Below are 22,502 nucleotides of genomic sequence, written 5' to 3' on the forward strand. Positions count from 1 at the left end.
TCCGATCCCACTGTTCCCACCGCTCCGATCCCACTGTTCCCACCGCTCCGATCCCACTGTTCCCACCTCTCCCTCCCCTCCCAGCCCCTGCCTGCATCCCACTGTTCCCACCTCCGGCGGCGCCCGCAGCAGCTGCGCCCCGAGCGGGGCAAGGGTGTCCCCAGGGAGGGACGCCCCACGGCCCCGCGGGACAATCTGCTCAGGACCGGGCAGGGCACAGGGAGGAGCTGAACCGCGCGCTCAGCTGGAGCTCCTGACCACCCGTTCCCCAGCCATGAGCAAGCACACAACAACCCCCAAGTGGCAGCTTCAGTTCTTTTCAATTGGCACTAAAAGTTCTGCACCCTCCGGTACAAGTCATCCATGACTACTATACAAATAATTTAGCATCCATCTACATAATTTACAGCTGTACAGAACAACTCTGGACACCAGCCCACCCTCCAGCCCAGCTCCAAGCCTTTTGGCTTTTGGAGCCTTTTCTTTGAGTGTGCAAACCCCACAGGGAAGCCCCGAAGAGGCAGAGGGGTGCAGAGCCACTGCTCAGCCCTTAAAGCCCGCACGATTCCAACAGCAGCAGCTGCTTTTGGGGGTTATCCGAGGTGCCCGAGAGCTCCTGCCGCCCCGCAGCTTCCTTTAGGGACTCAGTGTTTGCTGCTCAAGTCCGGCACAGGGGAGCGCCAACAGCGTTCGGGTTGTGAGGTGAAAACCTGACCCCTGCCGGGCTCTGAGACATCTCCAAAAGCATCACTGCTGCTGCCGGCGGCCCTGGGCTCCCCGGGACAGCCAGCGCCACCCCCGCGGGTCTTCCTCACTCCTCCCCGGTGGAGGAGCTCAGAGCTTTTCCCTGACTTGTGCAAAAGGTGAGAGCTCAGTCCTGCAGCACGGCTGTGCCCTGGGCAGGGGCATGGGGCACGGTCACACTGTCACCAGCAGGGCTGTGCCCTCGGCAGGGGCTGTCAGCCACTGTCACACTGTCACTGGCAGGGCTGTGCCCTGGGCAGGGGTTCTCAGCCACGGTCACACTGTCACCAGCAGGGCTGTGCCGTGGGCAGGGGCTGTCAGCCACTGTCACACTGTCACCAGCAGGGCTGTGCCCTGGGCAGGGGCTGTCAGCCACTGTCACACTGTCACCAGCAGGGCTGTGCCCTCCAAGCCTATTCACCTCTGCTGGGGCAGCTCTTCACACCGTTACCATTTAAAGTCACCACTGGTGGCTTTTAGTGCGTTTTCATTCCCCATGTCCTCTGTGCTGACCCCACGTCGTAACTCACAGCCCCTTCTCCCGTCTCCTTCACGGGATGACTCCTGCAAAAGTGTTGATGGGCAGCAGCAGAGACTTGGGCAGGTATTTCACAAGCCCCACGTCTTCTGTTTCCTGAGGGCTGAATTTCGTGGTCCTCGTCTTCTGCAGGCAGTAGCTGGGCTCGAGGCAGGGAGACACGTCCAGGCTGGAAGAGCAGAGAACACATTTCCTGCATCCCTGAGCAAAGCCAGCTCCCCCACTGCCTCTGGGGAGGGCTCTCCCCTGCCAGGTGCAGCTGCATTTCTGCTTTTTGCATATGCAGAGATGAGCTGCTGTGTCACTGCTTGACACAAACCCAAGGTCCCGAGCCTGGCTCAGCGGGACTCAGGAATTCCCAGTTTACGTTTGCAGGACCTTGAGCCATCAGCACGTCCCAGGTCACTGCAGCTGCTCCAGGCACACCAATCCCGGCCATTCCACAGGGCTGGAGCCCCCGGGGCAGGGATGCAGCCAGTGCAGAGAGCATCAGCATCCTGATCTAATTCACCTTTCGGGAGATCTAAGCTCTGCCTGTCCTGGGGGCGCCTCTCTCCCGCTGCCTCCGTGACAGCAGCTTTTGTGTCAAGCACCTTTGATCCTCACACCCAAAACCCCGAATGCAGGAGAGCCCCAGCGTGCCCCGCTTTCCCCGGAGAGGGAAGGTGGGGTTTTTGTCCGGGATGAGGATCGGGGCTCCCGGAACACAGGAGGGGATGCAGGGCAGCTGTGCAGGGCCCGGCACCGCGGGGCTCTCACCCGATCACGTCCCTGTAGGTTCTCCTGCTGTCCTTGTCCAGCCGCACCGTGAAAGGTCTGTGCTCTGGGCTCCTGACCTTGATATTCCGTGTTCTGAACCTGTTTGCCACAGCCTGCGTGGGGAGGGGAGGCAGAGCCCGCTGAGGCTGCCCCTGCCCTCCGGGGCTGCGTGCTGGGCGTGGCAGGGACAGGAAATGGCATTTCTCTGCTTTTCTTTTTTAACCTCAGATGTGGCACAAAGCGAATCCTTTCTCTGTATTCAGAACCTGGCAGTGCCCAGCAGGGATGGCACTGACCAGCAGGGAGGGCAGTGACCAGCAGGGATGAGAGTGACCAGCAGGGATGGCACTGACCAGCAGGGATGAGAGTGACCAGCAGGGATGAGAGTGACCAGCAGGGATGGCAGTGACCAGCAGGGATGAGAGTGACCAGCAGGGAGGGCACTGACCAGCAGGGATGGCACTGACCAGCAGGGATGAGAGTGACCAGCAGGGAGGGCACTGACCAGCAGGGAGGGCACTGACCAGCAGGGGTGGCACTGACCAGCAGGGATGGCACCCAGGGTGTCTGGGGTTTGGCCCAAACATCCAGACTTTTCCACAGAATTAATTCCCAAACGCCCTCGGAGCAGGGTGGCCCCAGAGCCTTCTCCTCCCCTCAGGGCTGCCCCTGTCGCTGCTGTCGAGGGGATTTTGGCCCTGAGGATCCCACAGGTACTCACTGAGAACGAGCGGCCTGCCAAGTTGCTGCTCTTGATGATTTCGGTGATGGTCACGCTCAGGCAGCCCAGGCCTGGGACAGAAGCAGAGGGTTGGTCTGGGGCCATGGCACAACCTCAGCTCAGCTCTCCGGGGCCCTGCCCCACGTTTGGGTGCACTGGCACGGACACGAGGGAATCCAGCACCCACGGGACTCTGTGGGCACAGGAATTGTGTGGGATCGTGCCCAGGGTGGGGTCAGAGGCTGTGCCAAGGGCCAGCTGGAAGAGGAAGGCTGGAGCAGAGGGAAGATGCTGAAATCCTGCCTGAGCCTCAGCCACATAATTCCTGAGAAAACCCCAACCAGAGCACAGGGACACCAATATTCTGTCCCTGATTCCACCCCCAGAGCCCAGACACAGCTGGCACCAAGGACCGTGGCCAGATTTAGTGCCCTGAGCACCAGGAACCTCAGCAAAGCAGGAGGAGCCCACCTTCAGCCTCCTCAGCAGGGATGGCTTTCATCAGCAGGCCCGTGGAGCGCAGGGACAGGGCCAGCTCCTTCTGCCGGGCACTCAGCACGACCTGCGGGAGGGCTCAGGGTGGGCGTCCTGGCACAGCCCTGGCACAGCCCTGGCACAGCCCTGGCAGAGCCCTGCAGAGCCCTGGCAGAGCTCTGGCAGGGCTGGGCACAGCTTGTCACAAACACAGCGGAGCCCCCAGGTTCAGCACAGCCCCTCTGCCCTTGCCTGGACAGCAATTCCAGAGGAAAGAGGGAGGGCCAGTCCCCTTTCAGGAGACCTGTGCCCTGGAGCAGAGACACGTGGGGTGCAGGAGCCCCACTCACCCTCCTGTAGGTCACTGTGAGATCCATGCCAGGCCCATCCAGGGTGCTTTTCCTCTTGGCCGTGCTCAGCTCTGCTGGGAGGGAAGCGGGAGGGGTTGAATCTCCCTCACCCCCTGCCTGTGCAGCCACAGGCTGGGAGCTGGGGATGGCAGGAGCCTGTCAGGGCTGCTGGGACACACTCACCTCTGTGCGAGGGGCTGTCCTGCACCTGTGTCAGCAGCTCCGTGAGGAACACGTCCTCAGCTGGGTCCTGCGCCGGGTCCTGGAACAGGACCTGAGAGAGAGGGACAGCCCTGAAAGGGACAGCCCTGAGAGGGACATCCCTGAGAGGGACAGCCCTGGGAGGGACAGCCCTGAGAGACAGAGCCCTGAGAGGGACATCCCTGGGAGGGACATCCCTGAGAGGGACATCCCTGGGAGGGACATCCCTGGGAGGGACAGCTCTGAGAGGGACAGCCCTGAGAGGGACAGCCCTGAGAGGGACAGCCCTGGGAGACACACCCCGACAGGAACACCCCGACAGGAACGCCTTTGACAGGAACACCTCTGGGGACATCTCCTCTGTCACCCTGAGGTGCCACACGAGGCTCACAGCCTGCACAGCTTCTCCAGAGCAGCCAGGGGGGAGCTGGGACCTGGTCATGGCGCTCAGGGGTCCTGTGGGGCGGGGGAGCTGCCCTGGCTCCTGTTCCTGAGCTCCAGGAGGGTGGCGGGCCCTGCCAGAGGCACGGGGAGCTGGCCAGCCGGGCCACGGGCAGTGTCCCTGCCTCTGGATGTCACTGTGCCCTCAGAGATGAGCCAGCTCCCGGGAGGTGTCCCCCGGGCCAGGCTGGGCTGGTGCTGAGCTTTGGGGGACGCCGTTTGTGACCTGGCCACTGCAGCCCCAGGGGTTATTCCCTTCCCATGGCAAGGGGTGCAGGGCAGCCCCTGGAGAAGCGGCCCCAGCCCCTCACACCCAGCTCTGGTGGGACCTGGCTGGCACCGGGGCAGCCCTGCATGGCAGGAGGGCAGCACGGTGGTCTCTGGCTCCGGGCACATCTGGAGCCAGCTGTTCCTGCCCCGCCTGAACCACCCATGGCCTCACTGCCGGGCAGCAGAGATGCTGGGAGAAATTTCACCCCAAAGCAAAATGCCCGGCCACAGACGGGCCCGGGTGGGTGCTCCAAGGCCTGACGGGCCGTGGGCTGTCAGTGCAGCCCTGGGCAGGCTCCAGCAGGAGTTAGCAAAGCTCTCTGCACGCCTGGTGCAGAGCTCCTGCTGGGCTGCAATAGCTGCCCAGTGCCTGTGAGCAGCATCAAAGGAGCTCTGTGCATCAGCCTGAGCTTTGGAGGGGCTGCCAGAGGAGCAGGCAGGGAAGGGTTAATGTTGTACACCCAAATTTAGCCCTTCTTTGCTCTCCTATCAAACAGGCCTCGCTCTGATACCATTTCAGAGGAAAGCTGGCAGGAAATCAGTGAAATGGTGCTGCAGGAAACCCTGCAAAGCCCCTGCAGGTACAGGAGGTTTTGGCAAAGCTGCTCAGCAAAGCCCTGCTTGCTCCCAGCACCTGAAGCAGGAGGAGGTCCAGGGCTCCTGAGCACCCCGAGCCCAGCAGAGCAGCACTTCCCTGACCCTGTGGGGCATTTCAAGTCTCCCTTTGCTGAGCTGAGATCCCCAAATGTCCTGCCAGGGTCATGGGCTCCCGCTGAGCGCAGCTCCAGGGTCACGGCTGCAGGAGGGGCGGGCTGGGGGCACGGGGAGCCAGGCTGGGATCTGCTGGGTGCCCCCAGTGCCCGCTGGCTCTGCAGGGCCCTGGCAGCCCCCGCAGGGCCACTGGAGCCCGGGGCTGTGCCAGCTGCGCCTCTCACCTTGACGGAGTGCACCTGGAAGCGGACGGGCTGCTTGCCCATGCGGGCGTAGTAGGCGATGACATCGGGGAGGAACAGGTCGGTCACCAGGGCCCTGCTCGGTGACGAAGGCTGGGGGAAAATCACAGGCTGGCTCAGCCCCTGTCACTTCTCCAAAACCCTGCCACAAATCTGACACCTTCCTGGTCACGGAGCGAGGGATGAGCTGGTCTCTGGCTGGCCACCCACAGCAGCGGGAGCTGCGCCCACCTCCCGGCCCTGCCTGTGTGGGCTGGCAGCATGGCTCAAACTGCCAGGAAATGACAGCTGGGGGCATTGCAGCGAGAGTTTTCTCTCTTGAAAGCTGCCATTTCCTGTCCCCTGGTCAAAAACACCATCACAGCAATCGGTTCTTGTGGGCTGGGGCAGTGCGAGACAGGGCGAGGGTCTGCAGGGGAATCCCTGCCTGGGGAGGGTCTGCAGGGAAATATCAGCCTGGGGAGGGTCTGCAGGGAAATCCCTGCCTGGGGAGGGTCTGCAGGGAAATATCAGCCTGGGGAGGGTCTGCAGGGAAATCCCTGCCTGGGGAGGGTCTGCAGGGGAATCCCTGCCTGGGGAGGGTCTGCAGAGAAATCCCTGCCTGGGGAGGGTCTGCAGGGGAATCCCTGCCTGGGGAGGGTCTGCAGGGAAATATCAGCCTGGGGAGGGTCTGCAGGGAAATCCCTGCCTGGGGAGGGTCTGCAGGGGAATCCCTGCCTGGGGAGGGTCTGCAGGGGAATCCCTGCCTGGGGAGGGTCTGCAGAGAAATCCCTGCCTGGGGAGGGTCTGCAGGGGAATCCCTGCCTGGGGAGGGTCTGCAGGGGAATCCCTGCCTGGGGAGGGTCTGCAGAGAAATCCCTGCCTGGGGAGGGTCTGCAGGGGAATCTCAGCCTGGGGAGGGTCTGCAGGGGAATCTCTGCCTGGGGATGGAGAGCCCTGCAGGGAAATCTCTGCCTGGGGATGGAGAGCTCTGCAGGGCCCAGACCCCTCCTCAGGTGCTGCGGGTGTTTTTGGGAAATGGGAAGGTTTTCCTCCTACCATGGTGGCCAGCTTGGGGATGATGTGACACAGGGTGTTGATGTTGCTCTCGTACCAGGGGTCAGCCCTGCCCAGGTACCCGGCAACCTCGCACAGCTCCTCGGGGCCAGCGTGCTCCTGCAGGGAAACACAGCTCACAGCCACTCCAGCCTGGGGATCGTTTGCTTTTCCTGGGCTTGTATCGAGCAAAATGTGAGGAGAAGGTCCTGGAGAAACCCCCCAGCCCTAAATCCAGCTCCTGTGGGACTTGGCTCACACTTCTGGGAAGCCTTCTGTCCAAGGGGAAGGGATGTGCCGGACATAAACCACAAGTAGAGACTCACAGACCTAAAACCGGGGCCATGGCCAAGGAGGGAAAGACCCCCGTGAGCAGCAGCTGCTTCCCCTCAGCATTTGGGAGGTGGGAGAAGCAGCAGGGCTCAGCTGAGCCTCTGCAGCTGAGGCCTGGAGGCAGAACTGAAGGGCTGTGACCCCAAACTGAGCCCAGCAGCCCCGTGTTGGCTCCCACCCTCCCTGTTTTGGGGCCAGGGCAGGGCTGGGAGGGAATCCCTGATCCCCTGCTCTCCCCCCAGGCCCACATCCCCGGCACTCACGGCTGCAGCCGAGGGCACCACGGGGATGTGGTAGAACTGCAGGTCCAGCCTGGGCGTCAGGAACACTCGGCGGGCCTCCCGTTTCCTGGAATGAAAGCAGAGATGTCCCGAGGGGAAGGGGCAGAAGGCGGCTCCTGGGCCAGGCTGGCAGTGCCAGGACGCTGTGGCTGCTGTGCCACGGGCCCCCTCGATGCCTCCTTTCCCAGGATGTGCCCTGGGTTCCCAAATCAAGCAAGGGGAGGTGATGGGGAGCCTCAGAGAGGTTTTTGTCAGGGCTTGGTGTCCCCGCACACCCAGCTCTGCCCACACGTCACCCACCCGGGGCTCTAGCTGGGGACAGCCAGCTGGGAAACAGCTTCCCTGGAGGATTTGTCCCTTTGGCACGGAAAATCACCTTGGCCTGTTTGTTGTTCATTGAATGGAGGACACGGACAGAGGGGAGGAGCGGCCGTGTGCGTGTCCTGCGCCACGAGAACTGCCAGGGACAGCCGGCTGCGTTTGGGAGCCAGCAGCGGGACCCGAGCCCGGGTGGGCATGACTGAGCCCTCCCTGGGCACCGCTGGGCACCGCCGGGCACCCCCTGGGCAAAACCGGGCACCGCTGAGCCCTCCCTGGGCACCGCCGGGCACCGCCGGGCACCCCCTGGGCAAAACCGGGCACCGCTAAGCCCTCCCTGGGCACCGCCGGGCACTGCCAAGCCTGGCCCGGGCACCGCCGAGACCCCCGGGCACCACCAAGCCCTCCCTGGGCACCACCAGGCACCGCCGCCCCAGCCAGCCCGGCTGCCCCCCCAGCCCGGCAGGCAGAGCAGCCAATGTCCCCCCGAGCCCGTGTGTCCCCCCGAGCCCCTCGGCCGTCCCCGGGTACCTGAGGGAGTGGAAGGCTTGTGCCAGGCGGCCCAGGACGCGATCGTCCCCCAGCAGCACCACGCGGGCGGTGTGCAGCCTCCGGAGCGGGGCGGCGGGCTCGGGGGGCAGCCCTGCCCCGCCGGGCACACTGCCGGGGGGCTTCCCCTGCAGCAGGGCCGCGCTGCCCAGCGGGGACGGCTTTTTCTTGATGCCGCCCTTCCTGCGGAGCGGGCGGCGCTGGGCGCAGGCCGCGCACGGCTCCTCGGCCGCGGGCAGGTCCCGCTCGATGCCGCTGTCCGTGGACAGCACCGAGAAGCGGCTCTGCCCGCAGCAATCGCAGCCCTCCAGCGGCTCCGGCAGCTCCGCGGCCTCCGCCTCCTGCTCCGGGCCCTCGCAGCCCTGCGGCAGCGGCCGCAGGAACAGCACCAGCTCCTTCCCTGCGGGCACGGAGCGCCGTCAGCGCGGAGAGGCCGGCACGGCCCGGTCCTGCCCCAGCCTCCCTCCTCCGAGAGACGAGAGCTCTGCCAGGGGCTGCGGGGCCGCCAGCCCTTGTGTCCCACTCCAGCTGAGGGACATCGGTGCCACCCTGTGCCGGGGGCTGCCAGCCCTTGTGTCCCACTCCAGCTGAGGGACATCGGTGCCACCCTGTGCCAGGGCCCCAGCCCTTCTGTCCCACTCCAGCTGAGGGACATCGGTGCCACCCAGTGCCAGGGCCCCAGAGCAGGCTGCTCCGAGCTCCCCCCGGCCTGGCCTCGGACCCTGCCACGGCAGAGTCAGGCACTCTGGGCACGTCCTGCTGCAGCCCCGGCTCCTTCAGCACCCAGCAGGGAGGGCTGGGGCAGCAGCGCGGATCTGCACGAGCTTGGGACAACAGTGCCCGAACTCCCAGCCCAGGGGTCAGGGCTAAGTGACCCCCTTGGGACAGGACCCCCAAGCTCAGACCCCAGCCCCAGGTCACTCACATAGCTGCTCATCTTCTGTCCACAGGTGGAAGCTGATGTTGGGGTTGGGCAGGGGGGTGCCCTGCAGCCCTTCCTGGGGAGCATTCCCTGGGAAAACAAGGATGCTTGGAGCACATGGCAGCGTTTCCCCACACAGCAGCATGAGCCCCCAGTGCTGGACAGGGGCTGAGGCAGCCCTGGGGCTCTCCCAGCCCAGAGCTGCTGGGGTGAGGCCAGACGTGAGGCTGTGAGGGCCCAGCTCTCACCAGGCGAGCCACCACCACGTGTCTGCACCACTGGTGGGAGGGAGAAATGGGAAGGGGGAAACTGAGGCACGGGCAGGAGCCACGGCAGGGACATGAGGGGACACGAGGGCTCCTGTCCCCAGGGCAGGCGTGCCCGGGGCTCACCTGCGGGCGAGGAGCCCAGGAGGCCCTGGTAGATCCTCTCCAGCCGCTCCCTGTGCTGGCCTCGGCCCGAGCCCCCCTCGCTGCCCTCCACGGCCGCCACCACCTGCTGGAACCAGTGCTCCACGTCCCCCGGGGCCAGGGCCTGTTGGGAGAGGGGCTGTCAGCCCTGGAAACGGGAATGATCGGGGCCAGGCAGCGGCAGGGGCAGGGAGAGCAAAGGAGTCCTGCAAACAGTGCCCCAGGGGGACACCAACACCCTCCTGTCCCAGCTCCTTTCGTGCAGCTGAAGGGCAGCGTGTCCCCTGGGCAGCGCTGGCACTTGGGGTGACTCTGGGGACATGGGGACAGCAGGCACGCGAAGGTGACCTGCAGAGCTTCTGAGGCAGACGTTTGTGTCACTGTGAGCCCACAGCTCCTTCAGGAGGGCTGGGAGAAAACTGATTGAAACCTTTCCCCTGAGAGGCTCCTGCGGTGCCCAGGGGCTCCCAGAGGAGACAACAGAGGCTCTGTCTCAGCTTTGCTGTGCAAAGCCAAACTCAGGCTGAGTTCCAGCCCAGCCCTGGGGCTGCAGACCAGCGCTGGGGAGCAGGGGGGGCTGGGGGGGTTCTCCACTTGCCAAAACACCTTTTGTGTCTCCAGGGTGTCCAGGCAGAGCAGGAGCAGGGAAAAGCGGGGAGGAGCTGCTGCGTTACCTGGAGCCGCGCCCGGAGGCCGTGGGTGTCGCAGGTGTCCCCCAGGGCCGCCTGCAGCGCGTGGGTGACCACGCAGCTCATGCAGCCCCGGGGGCTCTGGGACACCTGGGCCGCCTCGGTGTCGGTGGCCAGCGCCTTGCAGATGGCTTCGGGCAGCAGCTCGGGGTCAGCAAAGATGAAAATCCTGGGGGGCAGCAGGGTGGGCAAAGGGGGAGAGGCAGATTCGCATCAGTAGCACCAGGGCTGGCAGGAGCAGCTCTCACCTCACTTTTTCCTTTGCTGCTGTTGATATTCCCCTTCTCCACCCCGTCTCCCCACCAAGGGCAGCTCCCTGCATCCCAAAATAATGGGGGAGAACGTTCCCTCCCAAATCTAGGGACGGACTGGACCTCACCCAGCGGCGTCCCCCAAGGCCGCCAGGCTCAGGCCCAGGTTGTCTGTTCCAGCCAAGACTAATTCCGAGTGTTGAAAAGGACAGGTTTGCCTGAGAGGGCACAAAACCAAAGCCCAGCCCTGCCCAGGGGCAGCACCCACCTCTCCTGGTAGGGGAAGGGCGCGCTGGGCAGGCTCTGCTCGGCAATGACCATCCTTTGGAACAGGGTCCCTGCAGGCACAAACACCGGTGGCAGCGGTGGCACTGACAGTGGCACTGTGCAGCAATGGCACTCTGCAGCCTGAGCGGGCTCTGCCCGGCCGGGAAACACCCGCTGGGCTCAGCCAAACTGCCAGGAATGGAGCCAGAGCTAAAAACAGCCCAGGACAAAGATAGGCCAGGCTCCAGGAATAGAAACCCCTTCTATTCTGGGATGCTTTCCTGTGGTTCCCTTCCTTTGTTTGGCAGCTTGGGAGCGGAGGTGGAAACAGGAGGGAGAGCTCTGTCCCCAGGGCCACGTGGGGACGGCGTTTGGGGACACCTGAGGAGCAGCAGGGTCTCTGGATCAGGAGGGAGGCACTGCCCTGCCCCTGCCCGGGGTGAGGGTCCATCCTGGCCTGGCTCAGGGACAGCCCTGACAGCCCTGACCTGGCTCAGGGACAGTCCTGACAGTCCCAACCTGGCTCAGGGACAGTCCCAGCCTGGCTCAGGGATAGCCCTGACAGTCCCAGCCTGGCTCAGGGACATCCCTGACTGTCCCAGCCTGGCTCAGGGACAGTCCCAGCCTGGCTCAGGGACAGCCCTGACAGTCCCAACCTGGCTCAGGGACAGCCCTGTGGCTGCTCCGAGGGGAGCCCTGCTGGAGCCCCCCTCTCCCACCTGAGCCATGCCTGTACCAAAGCTCAGGGGAGGGAAAGGAGCCCCTTGGAGGCAGCGCTGGGGAGGAGTGCTTGGGCTGCTGGGGGTGGGCTGAGGCTCCCCAAAATGGCACCAAAATTCCCCACCAGGTTTCTCCTGCTTGCCCACACCTCCCAGGGTGTCTGCAGCTTGCTCTGCTCTAAAGGATCATTTGAAAGGCTCCTATGGAAGAGCTTTAATGGGAACAGAGAAAAAGAACACAGAGAAAAAAGGAACCAGGTGTCCTTGGGCTTGCTTCCTACCCAGGGCTGTTGCCTGCAGCCCCACTGACATCCCGGGGCTGCTTCGGAGCTGCTTTCCTGCCCCTGGAGGGCCCAGCCCTGGCAGCCCCCCTTACCTGGGGCTGTCCTCTCCAGCTGCAGCCGGCTGGCATAGTCCAGCCCGATGGTGCAGAAGGGCTTGGGCAGGGTCAGCAGCCTCTTGCAGAAGTCATAAACCCTGGCACACAGCTCGTCAGGGATGCAGGGAGCCTGCAGGGGGACAGGGGGGTGACAGGCAGTGACCCCCAAATCTGCCCCAAATTCCCGGCACCGAATCCACTATGGATTTAAATGCAGAACAAGGGGCAGAATCGGGCCCTGCAGTGCTTTGGGAACCTCCAGCAATACCCACCGGAGCTTGGGGCACTTTGTTTTGCCAGGCACCAGAAGGGCTCAGGTGGAGGACCTGGAGCTCTGTGTGCCACGGGGACATGCCCAGCTGAGCCTGCCTGGGGCCGTGCCGGGGCTCAGCTGGTTCTGAGGGGCTGCTCCAGGCTCTGGGGGCCTCCAGGCAGCCCCTCCTTGGCCCCTGCTGTCCCCGGGCTGTGCAGGTGCAGGTCCTGGCTCACCTGGATCAAGGTGTACATCAGCGTGTGCAGCAGGGGGATGATGTAGTGCCGCAGGTCCCCGCGCTCGGCCTGTGGGGACGGGGCAGGAGAGGCACAGTCAGGGCCTGGCAGGGCACTGCGCTGGGCAGGGGCAGCCCCAGAGCCCAGCGGGGGCCAGGGTCTCAGGGGTGGCCCTTACCCTCCCTGGGGTGGCCCTGTCCCCTCCCTGGGTGGCCCTGTCCTCCCTGGGGTGGCACTGCCCTCCCTGGGGTGGCCCTGTCCCCTCCCTGGGGTGGCACTCACCCTCCCTGGGGTGGCACTGCCCTCCCTGGGGTGGCACTCCCACTCCCTGGGGTGGCACTCACCCTCTCCAGCTCCTTCACCAGGATGCTGACCAGGACACAGCTGGTTCTGGGGTTCTGGTCCGTTCTCTTGTGCAGGGTCCAGCGCAGCATTCCTGGGGAGGGACAGCCAGGGGACCTCAAGCCACCACGGGGGGACCCGGCTGAGCTTTCCCAGGCACCAGGGAGCCGGGCACTGCAGTGCGGAAATGCCCCTGGCACATCCCTGGGGGCCAAAACAGGGCCATCCCTGTGCCCCCTGCTCCCAGCTGTGCCCCTGGGCCCTGCCCTGGCTCTGGGTGACACACAGGGTGACATGGGGTGTCACACACTGCTGGGGCACGGACACAGCTGCTGAAGGATTTGGCTGCCAGGAGAGGGTTGGGGAGGGGATGGGTGCAGCCGCCGTGTCCCCGCTGGCAGTGGGAGGGAGGGGGTCGGGGCAGGAGTGCCCAGGGGGTGCCAGTCCCTCACCTCGGTCGCTCTGGCAGGACGGGTGGTGCCCGTCCAGCTCCCGCAGCAGTGCCCGCACCCGCCGCAGGATGTCCGACTCCAGCTCTGCAGGGACAGTGGTGCCTGAGCCAGGCTGGCACTGCCAGGGGACAGCCGGGACAGAGCCCACGGCCCCCAGAGCCTTCAGAGCCCCCAGAGCCCCCAGAGCCCTCCCCATGGCCCCCCGAGACCTCAGAGTCCCCAGAGCCCCCAGAGCCCTCCCCAGGGCCCCCAGAGCCCCCCGAGACCTCAGAGCCCCCAGAGCCCTCCCCATGGCCCCCCGAGACCTCAGAGCCCCCAGAGCCCTCCCCATGGTCCCCCGAGACCTCAGAGCCCCCAGAGCCCTCCCCAGGGCCCCTGGAGCCCCCCGAGACCTCAAAGCCCCCAGAGCCCTCCCCAGGGCCCCCGGAGCCTCCCAAGACCTCAGAACCCCCAGAGTGACCCCCAGAACCCCCAGAGCCCCATGGCTCCCAGAATCCCCCCCCACGGCTCCCATATCCCCCAGAGTCCCCAAAGCCCTCAGTGCCCTCAGTGCCCCCAGAGCCCCCAGAGCCCCCAGAGCCCCCCGAGCCGCAGTGCACACCCAGAGCGGTGCCCAGGGCTGCTGGAGGTGCCAAGGAACCCCAAAAGTGCTGGCCCAGCCTGGCTGGGGGTTCTGCCTGCCTGCAGCTGGGGACCCCAGCCTGTCTCACCCCCCCTCCAGGCTCTCCTGGCAGCACGCTCATTTTTACAGATTGGCAGAGGGCAAAAGGCTGAACTTTCTCCTCATGATATCATCCTAAAGGTGCTGCAGTTGCCTCCTAGCCGTGGTTTAAGGAAATCACGGACTTCTCCATCACTTCTGTGAGCGAGCACAGGCCCAGCCTGCAGCTGGCACAGCAAATGCCCGCGGGCTCTGCCAGTGCCCACATCCCTCAGCCCTCCCTGTGGGCAGAGATCAAACCCTCGGCCAAAATCTCACTTCTGCCTCCCAGCTCAGTGTGAACTGCTCAGAAATGCCCGTTTGGGTTCTGGCACTGCGCCTTTCCCACACAGGTCCTGCCCTGGGAATGATTTTGGCTTTTCTAACGGGGGGTGTGTTAGGGAGGGGGGTCAGAGCACGGCCCTGTGAGGGGTCTGTGCCCAGGCAGCCCCCTGTGCCACGCACAGAAATACCCTCACTGCTCTGCCTTTGTCTGCTTCGGAGGCTTTCCTCTCCGGGATTTTGGGACTCTCCCTGGTGCCACTCTCCTGTTCATTGGTTTGGACTATTTGAAATGTCAAATGTCCTGCTCTTTTCCTCTGTGTGTTGTTTCCTGAGCACCGCTGTCAATCCTGTCCTCCCCTCCTGAATCAAAGCAGCCCCAGACCTGAGGGTCCCTCACGGGGGGCAGAGCAAAGGGTTTGACCCAGCACAAACAAGAGGCACTTTGATCTAAAAACGGCAAAAAATAAACCCAGCAACAAAGAGCAGCGACTTGGAAATGGAATAAAACCTTTCAGCAATGACATCCTGACCTTGGGAGATCAACAGCACCTCTGAAACGGTGTGAAAATTAAACACGGGGGGGAAATGGACTGAAATACACACCGAAGGAAAAAAACTACTATAAAATAAAAAAATAAATAATAATAAAATATATTGCTATAAAAGAAAAAATTCAAAATAATAATAAAATATACTACAAAAAAAATACTACTGTAAAATAAAAATTATTAATAATAATAAAATGAAAATTATCAATCGTAAAATATATTACTGTAAAATAAAATATTAAAAATAAAATATAATACTATGAAATAAAAAATTAATAATAATAAAAGAAAAATTAATAATAATAAAATATACTACTGTAAAATTAAATTAAATTAAAATAAAATAAAATAAAATAAAATAAAATAAAATAAAATAAAATAAAATAAAATAAAATAAAGTAAAATAAAATAAAATAAAATATACTACTATAAAATAAACTACTTTAATACACAAGTGTTTTGTCAGATGTGAGTGCCCCACTCTCAGCCAAGCTTTTGGCTGCCCCTGCAGGGCTCTGTGCCTCATTTCCCCACACAGGCCGGTGTTTGCAGAGAGGGAAATGGGGCTGAGGGGTGGCCAGGGGCAGTTCCCCGCTCCCCCAGCCCCGCGCTCAGCATCACCCACCTGAGCTCTCCATGGCCGGGCCGGGGCTGCCGCTCGGGGGGCAGAGCGCGGAGCTCCCCACGGCGCTGGGGCATGGCCTGGAGCCGCGACGGTGCCTGCAGGAACGGGAACACGCGGGACTCGGGTGGGCTGGGGGGCACAGAGGCACTGGGACCCGCGGGAGCCCGTGGGAGCCCGTGGGAGCCCGTGGGAGCCCGTGGGAGCCCCTGGGCAGGGACGCAGCCCAGGGCTGGGCACGGGCGGTGTTTGGGGCACAACCCCAGCTCGGAGCCGCTGGCACCGCCAGTCCCGCTGGGCACCGCCAGTCCCGGTGGGCACCGCCAGTCCTGATGGGCACCGAGAGTCCCGATGTGCACCGCCAGTCCCGGTGAGCACCGCCAGTCCCGGTGGGCACCGCCAGTCCCGGTGAGCACCTCAGGTCCCGGTGTGCACCGCCCGTCCCGGTGGGCACCGCCAGTCCCGGGGCTCGGAGACCCCCGGGCCGCCCTCGGGCTCGTGTCCCGCCGCCGGAGGAAGCGGCAGCCAAATGCGGCTGGAGGTGTCGGTGGCTTCCCACATCCGCATCCTCCTGGCGCTGCGGGGGCGGCGCTGCCCGCCTGCCACAGCTTCCAAATTTAGCAAAGCCAACGCGAGCTCGGCCTGCCCGAGGAGCTCTGCCCGTCCTGGCTGCTCCAGCAGGGCTCCGTTCCCTCCCGGAGCAGAGAGCAGCTGAGGCTGAGCCCACAGCGCCCTGCTGCTCCCTGAGCTTGGGTGTCCCGGGAAAATCCAACAGAAAGAGATAAAACCGGTCCCCAGCACGCTCGGGACCCTCCACGCTGTCCAGGGGAGGACAGGCAGGTGTCGGGGGAGAAGAGGGTGAAAGGACACCCACAGGAACCGGCTCTGAGGAACAGAGGGGTTGGGCAGGGCCCTGCCAGGCTCCAGCCACTGCTTCTCCCTTGGCCAGGACCAGCACAGGAACCCAAACAAACAGAATTTCCCCCTTTTCCCTGGGAATGTTTCTGACCAGCACAGGAACCCAAACGAGCAGAAATTCCCCCTTTTCCCTGGGAATGTTTCTGGCCAGCACAGGAACCCAAACGAGCAGAAATTCCCCCTTTCCCTGGGAATGTTTCTGACCAGCACAGGAACCCAAACCAGGGAATGTTTCTGGCCAGCACAGGAACCCAAACAAGCAGAAATTCCCCCCTTTCCCTGGGAATGTTTCTGGCAAGCACAGGAACCCAAATGAGCAGAAATTCCCCCTTTTCCCTGGGAATGTTTCTGACCAGCACAGGAACCCAAATGAGCAGAAATTCCCCCTTTTCCCTGGGAATGTTTCTGGCCAGCACAGGAACCCAAACGAGCAGAAATTCCCCCTTTTCCCTGGGAATGTTTCTGACCAGCACAGGAACCCAAACAAGCAGAAATTCCCCCTTTTCCCTGGGAATGTTTCTGACCAGCACAGGAACCCAAATGAGCAGAAATTCCCCCTTTTCCCTGGGAATGTTTCTGGCCAGCACAGGAACCCAAACAAGCAGAAATTCCCCCTTTTTCCCTGGGAATGTTTCTGGCCAGCACAGGAACCCAAACAAGCAGAAATCTTCCTTTTCCCTGGGAGTGTTTCTGACCAGCACAGGAACCCAAAGAGCAGAAATTCCCCCTTTTCCCTGGGAATGTTTCTGACCAGCACAGGAACCCAAACGAGCAGAAATTCCCCCTTTTCATGGGGATGTTTCTGGCCAGCACAGGAACCCAAACGAGCAGAAATTCCCCCTTTTCATGGGGATGTTTTTGACCAGCACAGGAACCCAAACCAGGGAATGTTTCTGGCCAGCACAGAAACCCAAACAAGCAGAAATTCCCCCTTTTCCCTGGGAATGTTTCTGGCCAGCACAGGAACCCAAATGAGCAGAAATTCCCCCTTTTCCCTGGGAATGTTTCTGGCCAGCACAGGAACCCAAAGAGCAGAAGTTGCCCCGGTTCCTGGGGTGTTTTCTGCCTGCTGTGCTGCCCGAGGGTGAGGGTACAGCCCCTCAGCCCCGGCTGTGCCCACCCCAGACCCAGCAGGGCTCTCTGCCCTCTGTGCCCCTCGTGCCCCTGGATCTGCTGCCTCCCCTGCAGCAGACACGAGGCACAGCTCACCCCATCACCGGCTGTTTGCTGTCTGCCAGCTCAGCAAGACTAGAGCCTTCTCTGCATTCATCCCACTTCTTTGCAGAGCTGCAAATCTCTGCTTCCTCTCTGCAATTCTTAAAATACCCATGGCATCAGCTGGATTTTATTCCTTTTGCAGGGAGGAAAATGAAAAAGGAAGGGCAAGAAGAGAAGTCACAATTCTCCCTTCAGGTTTCAGTAATTCTGAGATTCATAGGAAAAAAAACCCTAAATGACCTCAAAGCCACCTTCCCCAAGAGTTTGGGGCAGTTTGGGGTAACAACTGGATCTATTCTTAAAAACGCAGGGCTTGGCAGTGAAAGTGCAGCTCACCCTGGACCCTGGCAGGTAAATCCATGGGTTAAAGGGAATTGCAGGGTTAAAGTGAACCCTCCTGTTCCAAACTGCAGGTGCTGGAGACAGCGAGAGCAGGACCTGGCTGAGCACAGGGTGCTGAGCACCCACAAACCCTCCTCAGCCCCTCCTCTGCAGGGCAGCAGCCCGGGGGGCAGGGCTGGAGCAGTTTGTACCAGCGCTCTGTCTCAGCCCACCTAATCCCAGGTGAAGCTCTGTGCCGTTCTGGGATCCTCCAGCCTCTGCCTCCTCTCCCCTCACTAAAAACCCCATTGAGGGATGGGGCCGTGGCCGGGCAGGGGAGGCACTTCAGCCCCGCCGTGGTGATTCAGGCTGGCCCCTGGAAATGTGGGGCGGCAGCGGCTCCCCAAAAACCTCTGCTCTGCAGCACAGGCTGTAACGCTGTCGGAAATCACCAAACTCCAACCTCCCCCCCGCGACCAGGTGAAACACGAGAGGCACAGAAATAGCTGAAGCGAGGCAGAAATAGCTGAAGCCACGAAAGAAAACCCAACCCCAAAGCCTTGGGTGGTGGGAGCTGGGCTGGCAGCAAACGAGGCTGCCCTGGGAAGCTCCAGCACGTCAGGATCCCACCCCAAATCCCTGGAGCTGGGCTGGCCATGCCAGCCTGGGGGATGCCCCTGTCCCCCTGCCCGCCTGCCCAGGGACAGCGGAGCCCCAGGGGACACGGAGCACACCCCCTCGCTCTCTGCCAGTTCTGTTTATCCCTCCAAAGCATCTCCCCGCGCCTCCTGCAGCCCGCGCTCAGCTCCAGACTCACCGCCCGGGCACGGCTGAGCTTTCCCGGCGCTGAGAGAGAGAGAGAGAGGAAACCGCGCCCGCCTGGGCACGGAGAGCGGCTCTGCCCGCTGCCCGCCCCGCTGCCAGCCCGTCCCGCCCGGCCGCACCCGAGCGGGGAGGATCGCCTCGGTACCGCGGGGAGGATCGCTCCGGTACCGCGGGGAGGATCGCTCCGGTACCGCGGGGAGGATCGCTCCGGTACCGCGGGGAGGATCGCCCCGGTACCGCGGGGAAGATCGCTCCGGTACCGCGGGGAAGATCGCTCCGGTACCGCGGGGAGGATCGCTCCGGTACCGCGGGCAGCGGGAGAGTCCTGCGGGAGCGGCGGCAGCGCTCAGCCCGAGGGACCCGCGCGGGCTCAGCGTCCTCAGGCACGGCAAAATGCCCGGGGACAACCCCAGCCCGGCCCGGGCCGCCCTCCCCCGCTGCCCGCCGCTCCTGCGGGCCAGGCTGGCTCCGAGCCTGGCACGGCTGCGGCTCCCGGCCCGCCCGGGCTGGGCTGGGACGGGCTGGGAGCCGGAGGGGATGCGGCAGCTAAAGGGCCGCGTCCCCCAAGCCCCGCTGGGATGTGACATTGCATCCTCTGGGCTGCCCCAAACTGCAGCTGGCAGCTCCCAAAGGCTGAGAAACGGCTCTGGCAGCATCCCTGACACCCCTGAATCCCCTACACCCCTTAATCCCCTACACCCCTGGGGCCCGGCCTGAGCCCCCTCCTGCTCTCATTTCCAGATTTAACTCCAGCCCTGGCAGAGCTCTGAGATGAAAGCAGATGCTCTCCCTCGTGCTCCTACTGCCAAGGAAGAGAATCTCCAGCCCAGACTCGGCTTTCCAGCGTCTCCTTGGGGCTCCATTTGCCTGTTGGCTGCTCGGGGAAGGCACAGCCCTGCCAGGGGTCCTGCCACACAGGGGGAGAGCACGGAGCTCTCGGGGCCAGCTCAGGAATGAAACTCCTTCACTGGCCCTGCAGTGAGCGTTCATCAGCCACAGCTCTGCAGGAGCCCCCAGGCCTTTGCTGGAGCTGTGGAAGTCCAGCAGCTTCCTGGACACCACCGACTGTTTGGAGACTTCCTTGCCAACATCACATTTCATTCTTCCTAAGGAAAGGAAAGAGTTTTCCGGAAACAGCAGCTTTTTAGATTTAGCATCTCTTTCCATCCCCGCAGTCGACTTTGGAAAAACAATCACAGGGAAAAAATAGGTGTGATTTGAAAGCCACGGCCAGGATTGTACTCACAAACAGCCCAGGCAAGCACTGCCTACCTGAGGGGGAATAAAAGCAGGGAGAGCTCGGGCTACCAAATGTGGCCCACCTGGGAGCGGCCAGGCTGTTTCCTGGGCTGGGAGGGGCTGTGGGGTGGCACGGCTGCTCCCTGCCTCCCTCCAGAGCCATTCCCTGGGCATTCCCTCCCGTGGGCAGGACTGTCACCTGCACGGTCGCTGGGACAGCCCTGCACTGTCACACACGTCTCTGTGTCACCGGCTGGGACAGAGCAGTGTCCCAGTGCCCGGCTCTGTGCAGGGGTGCTCTCTTGGCACCGCGGGGACAGAGTGATGTGACAGCTGCGGGCAGGGAGGGCACGGAGAAGCCCTTAGCAAGGAAGGGATGAGGGTTTAGGGTTGCACCAGGACAACAAGGTCAAAAAGGGGATTTAATTACAGGGCACAGGCACCAACAGCTCCTCTGCTTTCAGTGAGCTCCCAAAAACTCCAGTCTGGCCTGAAGAACTACAGCACCCTGCCCTGAATCACACCCAGCCCAGCACAGGTCCTGCAGCTCTCCCTGCCCTGGATCACACCCGGCCCAGCACAGGTCCTGCAGCTCTCTCTGCTTGGAGAGCTCCCGTGGGAGGGAGCAGCATCCCAGGAGGGAAATGTCCCGGGAGGTGGCTCTGAGCAGCCCGAGGTGCCGAGGAAGGCTCAGGGCAGGAGGATTGAGCCCTGCTGCCGCAGGCTTGGCTCATGTGCCTTTGCTCGAAGCGAGCCCCGAGCACGCAGATTTTTGCTTCCTTTCTGCACGGGGCCCCGCTCTCTGCTCCTTATCGCTCTGCCATCGCTTTTATTGCCCTGTCACCGCTGCTCGGGGCCCCAGGGGACAGCCGAGGCGCCGGGCCAGCTGGGCAGCCACAGGGGCGCACACGCAGCCAGTGCCAGCGTGTGAGCCACCCCCGCCGTGCCAACATCGCCAGCACAGCCCCGGGCACGGGCAGCGGGGACGGGGAGCCCGGGGGTGCCAGGTGACTGTCCCTGGCAGCACAGAACAAAGCTGGTGCCAGGCAGCCCCCGGAATGGGGCAGAGCTCGCTCGCTCACTCACCGGGCCGGGCCGGGCCGGGCCGTGCGGGGCTGGCACGGCCGGAGCAGCGACACCGAGCCGGACCCGCCCGGTGCCCGCTCCGGGCTCGGGCAGCAAGGGCCCCGCGCTCCTGCCTGGGACGGGCTCCTGCCCCTGCCCGGCAGGATCCCGCCGGCTGGCAGGGGAGCTGGCAGGGGAGCTGGCAGGGGAGCTGGCAGGGGAGCTGGCAGGGGAGCTGGCACTGCTGCTCCTCCAGCAGCACCGCATTCCTGATCTCCCGCAGCACCGCGGCTCCCTCCGCTCGTCCTGCCCGGGAAAAGGAACGGCTCTGCCCCCAGAACCCTCCCAGGCTCTGTCAGCCCTGGCATCCAGCGCTCGTGCAGACGGTGCCAGTCCCCAGACAAAGCCCTCGGCAGGGGCAGAGCAGCCCCGAGAGCAGCGGGGCAGCGGGGGCACGGCATTCCCCACGGCATTCCCCGCGGCATTCCCACGGCATTCCCCACGGCATTCCCCACGCATTCCCCACGGCATTCCCCACGGCATTCCCCGCGGCATTCCCCACGGTATTCCCCACGGCATTCCCCACGGCATTCCCCACGGCATTCCCCACGGCATTCCCCACGGCATTCCCCACGCATTCCCCGCGGCCGGAGCCGGGGCACCGCGCCCCCCGGGGCTCTTACCTTCCTCAGGCCGGGCTCGGGGGGCCCAGGGAGCCGCAGCCCCCCGAGAGGGCCCGGCCGGCGCGGGGGGCACAGCGGGGTCCCGCGGGGGACATCGGCGGGGCCGCGGGTGGCGGCTCCCGGGTTCTGCAGCCGCTTCAAAGCGTGTGGGGCGGAGGGGAAGCGCCGAGTTATTTCGGGACAACTTCCTCGTGGGCGGAGGAGCCCCGCGGTGACAGAGCTGGCCCCGAGCGCGGCTCTGTCCCCCGGCGCTCCCCGCACGGCCGGGGGCAGCGAGCGAGGCTCAGCCCTGCCCTGGGCGCGTCCTCTCAGAGCAGGTCGGGCTGCCAGGGGATGAGTCCGTGAGCCCGGCACCGCCCCTGGCACCAGCCCTGGCACAGCCCCTCTGTGCTGCCAGCCGCCCCAGACAGGGCGATCCCCGCGCCGCCGCCGCCCAGGGAGGCAGAGGGAGCCCGGGGCTCGCACCTCCCGGCAAACGGAGCCGCTCCGGGACACCGGGAGTCCCTCCAAGGACACTTCTCCAGCCGCCCGCTCCAGGCACGGTGTTTGTGCCCCTGGCAGCGCCTCCCGCCCGCAGCGTCTCCCACATCTGCTTTTGCTCAGAGCCCTGCGGCTGCCGCGGCAGCTCAGCTGCTGCCAGCTCGGGCAGGGAGGGCCGGTCCCCCGGGATGTGGATGTGCTCCCGGAGCAGGGCCGGTCCCCCGGGATTTGCTCCCGGAGCAGGGCCGGTCCCCCGGGATGTGGATGTGCTCCCGGAGCAGGGCCGGTCCCCCGGGATGTGGATGTGCTCCCGGGGCAGGGCCGGTCCCCCGGGATGTGGATGTGCCCCAGGGCAGGGCCGGTCCCCCGGGATGTGGATGTGCCCCAGGGCAGGGCCGGTCTGGCTCATGTGCCCTGAGCGAGCCTGGCGGGGTCTGGCCGTTTTCAGGTGGGTGCCACTGGCACCACGCTGCCTCAGCGGCAGGAGAGCAGGGCTGGGACCCGGGCACTGCCCACAGCACACACCCAACACCCGCTCATCACCACCAAATTCGGGATCCAACCCCAAAAATCCATTGCACTGAAGCAATCAGCCTCACCCTACCCCTTCCCCTCCTGCCTTTCCCTCTCTGTCACAGCACCAATAACCTTCCTCCTACATCTTGTGGCAGCCCATGGAAGGGGCAACAGAGGCTGGTTCCCCATACATTC

The 22,502-nt window shown here is 63.5% G+C and overlaps 1 protein-coding gene across 4 annotated transcripts; it reads right to left on the minus strand.

Moving 5' to 3' along the window:
* Positions 1 to 301: 301 nt before the first annotated feature.
* Positions 302 to 21,695, minus strand: PIK3R6 (phosphoinositide-3-kinase regulatory subunit 6). Of its 4 annotated transcripts, none has more exons than XM_032751607.3 (20): positions 21,312 to 21,695; positions 15,046 to 15,140; positions 12,888 to 12,971; positions 12,438 to 12,529; positions 12,094 to 12,162; positions 11,602 to 11,734; positions 10,508 to 10,577; positions 9,974 to 10,157; positions 9,282 to 9,423; positions 8,893 to 8,979; positions 7,950 to 8,367; positions 7,083 to 7,167; positions 6,490 to 6,606; positions 5,434 to 5,544; positions 3,770 to 3,860; positions 3,587 to 3,660; positions 3,234 to 3,324; positions 2,763 to 2,833; positions 2,042 to 2,154; positions 302 to 1,451 (listed from the first exon to the last, which is right to left on the minus strand). In XM_032751607.3, exons 2-20 carry the CDS (start codon positions 15,056 to 15,058, stop codon positions 1,295 to 1,297), a joined length of 2,202 nt encoding a protein of 733 aa, XP_032607498.3. In that variant the 5' UTR covers positions 15,059 to 15,140; positions 21,312 to 21,695; the 3' UTR covers positions 302 to 1,294. The 4 variants fall into 4 exon arrangements, with proteins under 4 accessions (XP_032607498.3, XP_032607496.3, XP_072793151.1 ...); XM_032751605.3 differs by lacking the exon at positions 21,312 to 21,695 and adding an exon at positions 18,317 to 18,382; XM_072937050.1 differs by lacking the exon at positions 21,312 to 21,695 and adding an exon at positions 18,317 to 18,381 and having other exon boundaries at positions 3,587 to 3,657.
* Between the last annotated feature and the right edge of the window lie 807 nt (positions 21,696 to 22,502).

This window comes from Taeniopygia guttata, chromosome 18 (assembly GCF_048771995.1).
Source record: "Taeniopygia guttata chromosome 18, bTaeGut7.mat, whole genome shotgun sequence".
NCBI classification, from domain to species: Eukaryota; Metazoa; Chordata; class Aves; order Passeriformes; family Estrildidae; genus Taeniopygia; species Taeniopygia guttata.